Source organism: Mastomys coucha, unplaced genomic scaffold, assembly GCF_008632895.1.
Source record: "Mastomys coucha isolate ucsf_1 unplaced genomic scaffold, UCSF_Mcou_1 pScaffold15, whole genome shotgun sequence".
NCBI lineage: Eukaryota > Metazoa > Chordata > Mammalia > Rodentia > Muridae > Mastomys > Mastomys coucha.
The window spans coordinates 113,285,081-113,295,991 of NW_022196897.1; the positions used below are offsets into that span (position 1 = coordinate 113,285,081).

The 10,911-nt window shown below is 43.7% G+C and overlaps 1 protein-coding gene across 8 annotated transcripts in view; it reads right to left on the reverse strand.

Annotated features, from left to right (window-relative positions):
- Positions 1–10,911, reverse strand: part of Nphp1 (nephrocystin 1) — a 52,356-nt gene that overhangs the window by 15,052 nt on the left and 26,393 nt on the right. For all 8 annotated transcript variants that reach the window (XM_031371841.1, XM_031371837.1, XM_031371840.1 and 5 more), the window contains exons 11-15: positions 9,197–9,325; positions 6,240–6,314; positions 3,994–4,104; positions 1,993–2,075; positions 177–253 (exon numbers count right to left, since the gene is read on the reverse strand). In XM_031371841.1, the coding sequence (XP_031227701.1) occupies positions 177–253; positions 1,993–2,075; positions 3,994–4,104; positions 6,240–6,314; positions 9,197–9,325 (475 nt within the window). The remainder of the gene's footprint in view (positions 1–176; positions 254–1,992; positions 2,076–3,993; positions 4,105–6,239; positions 6,315–9,196; positions 9,326–10,911) is intronic.

Sequence of the window (10,911 nt, forward strand, 5' to 3'; positions counted from 1 at the left end):
CATGCTTCACCACGATGCTCTTTGCTAACAGAGACCCAAAGCAATAGGGCCAACTGACCTCAGACTGAACCCTGTAGAATGGAGACCCACATAAACCCTCCCTCCTTAAGCTTGCTTATGGCAGGGTCATGGTGATTAGAAGCCAGCTGATAGAGGGCCACACAGAAGGGCTGTACCTCTTCTGGACACGGAAGGGTCCACTTCAACACCTTTTTCGTAAGGAGTGCCTCCATTCAAGAAGAGTTCGTATGTTCTAGAAAAGAACAGTACATGTGACGGGTCCTTCTCATGGGCATTTGTCAACTAGACTCTGCCAGGAACGCTTTTTAGCAGGAAGTCATTCATGGGCATTTTACTAAACTCATGGGTAAGTGAGAATCAAGATGTTGACTCTTCCATGAGACAGACGCTCTCCTAAGCACACGCTGCAGGAAGTGGGGTGTCCACATGGAGAGAAGGTAGGTTCTGATGTCACTAAAATGATTTGACTTTAATGTTTTGTGCCAATGAATGATACCTTTATTTTTCAAATGTACTGAGTCATTACTTGCAATGAAGTCATTAGTCAGCTGCACCCGCTTCCCTCCCTTGCTAGTCATGCGCTGTACCTGAGTTGTTGTCCTGTATCCCCTGCGCTTCTCTTCTGTGGAAGTGTGTCTTAAATGTAGAGAGAAGCTAAAGGGCTCCTTTATTCTCCTAGAGAGGTTTCCCTGGATCCACCCACGAGGCTTTTGATGAACAGCAACTTCCTTCACACAACACACACTGGAGCCATTAAAAACAGCTGTGATTCCACTTCTGGAAAGGTAGGAGGCACCTTGTCTCCTCCACTACGTACACTATAACCCTGAGTTATGGTGCAATATATTATCATTTGTATTATATGAAGTATAAAGTAATTTTTAAAAACATTATAAGAAATCAGGGTTTCCAGGGGCTGGACAGATGGCTCAACAGTTAAGAGTACTAACTGCTCTTCTGAAGGTCCTGAGTTCAAATCTCAGCCACCACATGGTGGCTCACAACCATCTATAATGAGATCTGATACCCTCTTCTGGGGTATCTGAAGACAGCTACAGTGTACTTACATATAATAAATAAGTCATTTAAAAAAAAAAAAGAAATCAGGGTTTCCATAATGACACAGTGATAACTAACGCCCTTTCCTTCTTGCTAGGGTGATGTCAGACAACTGGTGGTCCAGACTCTTATCTCTGCCCAGTGGTGAGGAGGCCAGGAGGGGGGTGTTGCCTAAAGTAATCCTCACATGAGGCTTTGAGTTAGGAAGTAATCTCCAGATTTAAGATGGAGGAGACAGACCTGGAGATGTTAAGGAACCTGAATGGTCACCCAGGAGGATCTGGGCCCAAAGCTCTGGATGGGAGAACTTCCCACCCAGAATCTCAGTTTTGATCTGCTCCTCTGTCTGCCTCTCTGTATCCCTCCTGGGAGTTCACTGCTTATGTCCTTGACTTGGGTCTTTATTTTCCCTTATTTAAAATTGAGATCATCTATTTCCTTGTTAGCTTTTGAGATGGGAAGGCAATCTCCTCACGCTTCTATGTGTAACACAGGTATTGGCCCAGTCTGCTCTTGCTCTTACAGTCTCAATTTGTTTACAGTTGTTGCCTCTGCAGTTTCAGTGGCCTGCCTGCTATGGAAGGCAGAGGATCACAGACTCACCATCTGCTCTCTAAAGTGTGCCAGACTCTATTTTGAGCACAGTGAAGTGCAGTGAATCCATGGGGACTATGGACTGAATGTACTCAGCACACAGCCCAGGCAAACACCTTTTAAAACACAGATTCTCTGGGCCATTTCTTTCTCACTAGGTGAGCATGTAAACTGTATTCCCATGTTCCCTCAGACACTAAGATCAATATGAGATCCCTCTTCCCAAAACTTGAACTATTAACAGAACACACCTGAGGTAGACAGTCACTAGGTATTTTCTACAAGTCCCTCACTTTAAGGAACAGTGAGCTCACTTACTTTGCTGGAATAGGAACTCCACTGGCATCGAAAAGCTTAAGAAACACCCAGCCACAGCTCAACTCTCCTCTCTCACCAGTCGACTGTGAAATAAAACGAACACATGGAACAATGCTTGAGCTAACCACTTTGGAGCACACACCAAGTCCTCACACTCTCTTTAAGCACCAAGCTGCCCTCAAAGAAATAAGATGCCGCATGCTGGGGCTCCATTTTGCATGTAGGTCGGGTGTTAAAAAGTGCTACTTCAAATGACAATTCTGCTTTATCACGGTTGCTTTGAAAGGTCCCTTAGACCCCCACCCTGAGGTAACTGCTGCCACTGGGTGGGTCTTCAGTGCTATACAGTTTGGGAACAGTGTCAAATCACAGGATACTACATGGCATTTTGAAGCTTTGTTTTACAGGGGAATGGACTAGAGGAATCAATAACTCAAGGATCCCTTTCCTCAGCTCCCCTGCCAATTGCCAGGGATCAGTAGGGCTCACCTGTCTCCTCATGCTCTACCCATCTATCTTGAAGATGTAATATGAGCTTCTGTGACAGCTCTCTGTGTAGCTGCAAGGCCAAGTTTATATGCTACGTGGGTCAAGCTGGGATCAGAACACCAACATGTGAATCTCTGGTGAGCGTGCACACCAGTGGGTTTAATGTTTCTCTGACAAACATTAAAGCACACTTCTGATGTTCCCTTGCCATTCTCTTAAGTCCCTGAGCAAGAACTGTGACCTACAAAGTTAAGTGGCCTTGGCTCTAGCAGCACAGTGCCAGAATGCCCTCAGGGCTTTTTAATTACCTCTGGGAAGTCCCAGCCTTTATGAGATTTTGTTCTTTAAAAGCAAATGGAGTTCAATGATGTTATAAATGCCAACAAAACCCTTCTGCCTTAACTAATACTTAGCATTACCACACACAAATGAGAACCAGGGTGGAAAGATGGCTCAAAGAGTCAAGGTGCTTGCTGCCAAACCCAATAACCTGAGTTTGATGCATGGGACCTCACGGAGAAAGGACAGGGTTGACTCCTATAATTTTTCTCTGACCTCCATACCGTGCCCACCCACAAATAAAATGTAATACTTTAAAAAAAAGTGAGAGTCAGGGGCTGGAGAGATGGCTCAGAGCACTCACTGACTGCTCTTTCAAACATCCTGAGTTCAATTCCCAGCAACCACATGGTGGCTCACAACTATCTGTAATGGGATCTGATGCCCTCTTCTGGTGTGTCTGAAGATAGCAACAATGTACTAACATAAAATAAATAAATAATAGCCAGGCAATGGTGGTACATGCCTTTAATCCCAGCACTTGGGAGGCAGAAGCAGGCGGATTTCTGAGTTCCAGGACAGCCTGGTCTACAGAGTGAGTTCCAGGACAGCCTGGGCAATACAGAGAAACTCTGTCTCAAAAAACCAATAAATAAATAAATATATATATGTATGTATACATATACATATGTATGTATACATATATACATATGTGTATATATATATATATGTGTGTGTACATATTAAAGAATGAAAGTCAGCATCAGTCTTGTTCCTTCACAGTTCAATCTCTGACACAAAGAAATCCTTCTGTGTGGGTTAAGTGTGAATTTCCCCTAAAGCCATGTGTGTTTGAATACCTAGTCTCCAGCTGCTATGCCATTTGGGATTTTGGATGCAGAACCTTAGGGGTAGACCCTGCTGGAGGAACTGGGCCACTTGGGCGGCCTTGAGGTTACAGCCAAGTCCCACTTGTTCACTGTGTGCCTCCCTCTTGACTACACTGAGCCTAGGCTTCCCTCTGCTGCCTGGCATACTTCCCTGCCATGGTGGCCTGATCCCTGGAACTGTGAGCCAGAATAAACTCTTCCCCGAGCCACTTTTTTCAGGACGTTTTACCAGAACAACACAAGTGTAGCTAACACAGCTTCTTTTACTTTGCTTGTAAATCAAATACAGCTCTAATGGTGCCCCTTTGATGCATTAGAACAGTTTCTTTCAATTTTGACATACATTTCGAATGTAAGAAATTCCAAGTTCAAATAATATCCCAAGGTCTGGAGTTGAAGAATTGGACCTGATAAAACAGTCACCATCGAGCAAGCATGGCAAGATGCCAGTGACCTGAAAAGATAAGGAAGCCAATGTTACTGACAGAAGTGAAGAGTAGCCTGGGCTTGCAGCCTCCCTCATCAGCAAAGGGCTCATGCTATCATAGAGGGAGAGAGGGAAATGGGGTGGGGGGTGAGGGGAGTGGAGGGTGGGGGTAGCATGTACCAAGATGGCTCAGTGAGCAAAGGGCTCATGCTATAATAGAGGGAGAGGAGAGTGGAGCCCACAGAGATGGCTCAGTGAGTATGGGAACCGAGTAAACAGGGACATCTCAGAAAAACACCGGGAGGCCAGGAATTTCCGTCCGAGAGCTTAATGAGATAAACTCAGGAACTTTGGGAAGGTGATGGAACTCTCCAGAAGGGAGAGGCTAATTAACATTCCTCAGACCACAGGGTGAGAACCAACCTGCGGGTGGGGACACATTCTGCAGGGTAGACCTTTGCCCACCTTCAGACAAGGGAAGTCCTTGCCACCTCATTCCCTGAAGACCAATCAATTCAAAAAGTCACATTGTTTTGCCAATTACATTGTGTCTAATGGCTGCTGAAAATTGTATAAAAGCTCACTGAACAAGCTGTGTGGGGTTGCCTCCTCTCCTTAGGGTCTGGGATAGCCCCAGTGCACTGGAACATTAAAAGTCCTCTTGCTTTTTGCATCAATCAGGCTCCACATGATTCACTCAGGGGGTCTCTGGTAAGCTAAGGCTGGACAGGGTCTGACATAAGCAAAGGGCTCATGCTATAATAGAGGGAGAGAAGGAGAGCAGGGCACACAGAGATGGCTCAGTGAGCAAAGGGCTTGCAGCCAGGCCTGAAGACTTGAGTTTGAACCCTGGATGGACCCACAGAGTAGAGAGTACAAACTCCTACAAATTATCCTATGCTTTCTTTTGCATGTTGTGTTTTAGCATTTGATATGCTAAAATAGACAAATGTAGAACAAACAAACAAACAAATAAAAACATTCTTGAAGGTAGATGGACCAGATTCACATGTGAATGATTGGAAGCAGAAACATTTAGCTTTTCTGTTGACAGGGAAATTGCCTTCAACTTTCTTGATTTGATTGGTTGTTTGGTTGGTTTTTTATTTTTATTTACTTTTTGCTTAGAACAGGCAAAGAAGCAAAGAACTATCAGTCAGTTCCCAGAGCTGTGACAAAGCACACCCTGCATGCTATATTACACTAACTATTTCTAAAGGACTGAAGACCACGGTGCATGTGGCCTGTCCAAGGCCAGTGTCCATCAGTAGTGGATATTGCTGCTGTTCACAGATGTACGTGCACATGTAAACTCCCACATAACCAGAGCATGTGATATGCTTTGCTTCATTCAAGAAAAGCACTCATATTTATTCCTCCCAGCAGCTCATCCTCATATCCTGGGAAAACAGGAAATCCTACTTTTAATGCTGCATATTGCCAGAGATGGGAGAGCAAACTGTGAAGGTCTAGACCAAAGAACAAGCAGTACTCCCTAGAAGCAGGTGTGAGGGAACAAAGGGCTTTGAGGAGCTGTGTCACAGAGCAGTGAGGACACAAGTCACATCAAGTGAGGTGGCTGAACCTCCAGCACAGCCTGTGCCCTCTCCCTGACCTGTCATATGCTAAGACCTGATGCAGGAGGAGGAAGGGAGCTGAAGGCTTCTAGGGTACAGTAGAACAAAGGGGTTAGTTGTGGGAGGGAGGTAAGTGCTGAAGCCATGAGTCCTACCACAAACAATACTGTCAAAAGACTCCCTTGACTCACTAGGGAAGCCTAAATTCACCGCAGCCTCAATAGGATCTGGGTGTAATACACCATTCCCTAAGGCGTTGCCTTTGATTTCTATCTGAGGGAAATACCTGAGAGCCTTTAGCACTGTTGGAAGATTTCATTTTGCAAAACACCCCAATCCTAATCTTACTTGCTTTCTTCTCCATGAAAGGACATTTCCTAAAATTGAAATCCACCGAGAAGCTATGGTCACAGCCTCAGGGAGTCAGGGGCCTGAGGGACTCTGCCAAGATCGGCAAAGAATACTATGGACTATAAAGATTTCCATTTAGCCCTAAAGACTGCATGTTCCATGCAGCACACTCTGGAAGCCTCGGATGCACCTTCTACGTCACAGGTGAAGGCTCCCCCTCAGCAGGTGACTTACCTGAGGAGAGAAGGTCCATGTTTTTGGCTTTTTAGGCTGCCACACGGCTCGGACTGTGTGGATATTACTCAGGACCTGAAATGAGATTTTCTCATTTGAAACCACACTATAGGGACCTATGATTCCCAAGCCACCAACAATGAGTGCATCGTGTGTGTGTGTGTGTGTGTGTGTGTGTGTGTGTGCGCGCGCGCACTCGCATACTTCAGTGTAGGGTGTGTATATAGGACAAAGAAAATGGAAGAACAAAAGATTAGAAGGAAGAGAAAACCCAGCGGGCAGCAGAGGGTGGGGAGCCCAGTGCATTGCAGGTGTTTAGCACATGTGAAGCCCTAAACTCTGTAGGGAGCCGGCATTCGCCATGGCAAGATGGCGCCTACTTCCGCTGTCGAGTAAACAACTGTTTGCGCATGTGCCTAGAGAACTGTTTGCGCATGTGCGTAGAGTGAAAAGACGCCATGTCACGGCCCATTCTGGGGCATTACGTAGGGTAATGAGCGAACAGCCAATCATGAGCAGACACGCCACGCTGTGGGCAGATACCCCGCACTGTGGTGTATATAAGCAGTGCGGATTACTGGCTCGGTCTCTTTTTCCCTCTGGGAGAGGGCAGTAAATGTCGTTGCTGCAGAAGGAACCTAGTGTGTCCGCGTGTCTTCTTCCCGGCGAGAGGACCACGCGGGCTACAAAACTCCATCTCTACCCACAGAGAAAATCAGTAAAAATGCAGCATCCAGCTCAAAGCCCCAGGCTCCTTCCCCACATCCCTGCTTCCTTGGGCACTGCAGCTTTTGGTGAACTGCTCAGAGAACTGGACTGTCTCTACAAGTGGCATGTTCTTACTTGGTTCTTTCTGACAGCAACGCTTCTTAGTTGTGACAGTCTTAGATTTATTGTGGGAGAATTGAAGTAGACAGCATGAGGACACACATTCCTACTAAATACACCTATAACAGGAAGTCTGCTACAACCCAGTTTCATGAGTCAATGGCTATGATTATTGCTGTTTATGTTCTATTTGACTCATCTTCTTTCCCTCTTCCCTTCTCAGACCTCTAAGTTGTTCCTGATCTTAAGGAAAATGTTTGCTATTTTCCTGTTAAGTCTGGTGATGTGGCACTGAGCTTTCTTTCATGCTGTTCTTTACAAAACCAGGACTTTCCCCTCTACTTCTACTTTGTGAAATTTTCTTAGAAATCATGAATGGGCCTTGAAATTTCCCAAATCTTCCTACATCTATTGAGCTTTCTATGTTAATCTGGTCATTTTTCTTTTTGCTGTCAATATGGCAGATTACAGTGATTGCTTGTCAAGTGTTAAATGCTAGCTGCATAGTTGTGCCCCTCTGAATTCTTGGGAGAAACTCCCCTGGCTGTGGCAGGGTGTCTGTTGTACCCACCCAGGCTCAGTCTGGGGATTGGATTAGAACTTCAGTTTCTATAGCCATGAAGGATGCTGGTTGTACAAGTTCTTCCTTTTGATGTAACACTTTGGCATCATGTTTTCTTGGCTTCATGAGATGAAGCTTTTTCTTCATATCTGTTCTGTACAGGAGGTTCATATGAGATTTCTCCTGGGAGGAAGTCATTAGTGAAGCCATGTAGGCCTAGAGTGTTCCCTAGAGAAAGATTTCTTATTAAGCTTTTATTCCTTTGGCAGACATTATTCATTTTTACTTTAGTTTCATTATATTATAGTTTTCCAAGAAACATTTTCATCAGTATTGCAAAATTTGCTGGTACAGAATTGATTGTGAGATCCCACATTACTCACTAATGTCTGAAGGATTGGTGTTAATGTCTCAATTTCTATTCAGATATCATTAAATTTGTTTTTGTTTTTGTTTCTCTTTAAAAACAAGTTCTTCAGCTGGGCATGGTAGCATACCTTTAATCCCAGCACTTGGCAGCCAGAGGCAAACAGATCTCTGTGAGTTCAAAGTCAGCCTGGTCTACAAAGTGAGTCCAGGACAGTCAAGGCTACACAGAGAAACTTTGTCTCAAAAGACACAGACAAACAACCAGAAAAAACAAAAATTCCCAATCCAACCAAATCAAAAAACCAATTTCTTCATAAGTTTTTCCATGTATCTTTCAATTTGATTCTTAAAAAACAAAAACAAAACAACTTTTTAATGTTTTCTCTCCATTTTATCTTTCCTCTTATTTTATTAATTTCTGTAATTTCATCTTCTTGATCCTTTCAGGTTTTCCTCACTTTACTATGCCCAGGTTTTTAAGTTGCTAGCTTGGGCAGCTGACTTTGGATTTTTATTCTTTCCAGTATTTGCATTTAAAGCTACAAATGTCTGTCCATGACACACTTTTCTATGCCCAGGTTTTTAATTTGCTAGCTTGGGTAACTGACTTTGGGTCTTTATTCTTTCCAGTATTTACGGTTAAAGCTACAAATGTCTGTCCAGGCACTAAGAATGTTTTCATAAAAGATATATTTGTTTTAAAAATATCATTCCAACTTTTGTTTGGTACTGGATGAAACACAGTCTCCTGAACCAGGGTGGAGTAGATTGGGAGCTCTGTACACACATGGCAGTGCTCTGCTTTCTCAGTTAAGGTGGTGGCTACACTGATGTATATATTTGTCAAAAATGTAGTGCTCTAGTTAGGTCCCAGACTGAGAGTCACTAGCAGGAGATAAGCTTTAGAACCTTGGATACATTATCTGACGTAACAATATCACATTCACCATTCAAAGATCCAGGAGTTAAACTGACTTAATCAGAAACAATGTGGAGTGTACTACCACCTATTTATAGTCCTATATAAGTGTGGTGTGGGTGCATAGGGATATATGTGTATAGAGAGAGGGAGGAAGGAAAGAAAGAGAGAAAGAGAGAGAGAGAGAAAGAGAGAGAGAGAGAAAGAGAGAGAGAGAGAGAGAGAGAGAGAGAATAATACCCGGGCAACTTGACTCAGGTCTCCTGGATTTCCTCCTACCTTGCTGCCATCAGACAGGCAGAGGCGGATGTGTCTGCTGAGGACCTGTATGCTTGTTCCTGGGAGAGGAATCATTTTACAGCTCCACAGGGTCAGAATCAATGAAACACGGCTTGGTCTTGACATGATCTGAAAGGAACATTAACCACAAAATTTGTTTTTATTTATTATTTAAAACAAAATCCATTTCTTTCTTTTTTTTTTTTTTTTTTCTGAGACAGGGTTTCTCTGTGTAGCCCTGGCTGTCCTGAAACTCAGTCTGTAGACCGGCAACAAAATCCATTTCTAAAATATCTTTTACAAATACAGCTTAAGCAAACAAATACAGCTGGGTGTAGCAATTCACACTGAAAATCTCAGTACTTATGAGATGAAAACAGAAGGACTGGAAGTTCAAGACCAGCCTGGGCTACATGAGACCCTGTTTTTAAAAAACAAGCAGTCAGGAAGTGGTGGCGCACGCCTTTAATCTTAGCACTTGGGAGGCAGAGGCAGGTGGATTTCTGAGTTCGCTGCGGCCAGCCTGGTCTTCAGAGTGAGTTCCAGGACAGCCAGGGCTACACAGAGAAACCCTGTCTCGAAAAACCAACCAACCAACCAAACAAACAAACAAAAAACAAACAAAACAAAACAAAACAAAACAAAACAAAAAACCCAAGTAAACAGGGACTGGAGAGATGGCTCAGCAGTTAAGAGCACTGACTCTTCCATAGGTGCTAAGTTCAATTCCCAGCAACCAAGTGGTGTCTCACAACCATCTGTAAAGGGATCAGATGCCCTCTTCTGGTGGATCTAAAGATAGCTACAGTGTACTCATATACATTAAATAATTCTTTAGAAAAAAAAAAAACAAGCAAAGAGATGAAAAGAAGACATTGACTAAAAAACAAAACCCAAGAATTTTACGCAAGCATATATGCACAACATAGTTTTGGTGAAGTTCACTTAAAATCAAAATCAGTCATTTTCATAGAGCTACATTTGACATTGTAATTTTTCTCTTAATTACTCATAGACTCAATGAAAAGGACATGTAGGACTCACAGGTTAAAACACACCACCAAGTCATTCTGTAAGATGTGTGTGGGCATGCACAGGTGCCACAATGTAGCCCTGGGACAAGGCATTAGTGTCCAGGCTCCTGCCCTGAGTTCCCTAAGTGACCAGTGTGGGTCTTGCAAGTGCTAAGAAGAAATAAGTCTCCTCCTTCCCAAGTTGCTTTTGTCCACGGTGTTTTATCATAGCACTAGAAACCTCAGGTGCGACCACCCCTCTCTGAGGTTAACAAAACTAAACAACTGCTGGGGTGCCGGAGGCCTGTTGGAGTCATCACCTATGAATTTCATGGTGAGAGTGTGTGTGTGCGTGTGTGTGCGTGTGTGTGTGTGTGTGTGTGAACTTCTGTTAAGTCACCACCCATGCTGAGGTGTGGCTTTTCAGTGACACAGCTACACAAGTCACCCATGCTCTTGTAAGTGACCCCAAAGATGGACTGGTTCACAGTGGACTCCACGGAATCATTTCTTTGGTCTGTCATGACCCTCTCTATCTGGGGTGATCAGAAAGATCTCCCCAGTGAAGTCACACAGCAGGGACACTTCATAGAACTGTAGCACTAACATTTATTGAGTTCTTACATGTCTAACACTATTCTTTATCATTCAATTTTTATGATAGCTCTATGTTGAAACAATTATTGCTTTTTTTTTTTTTTT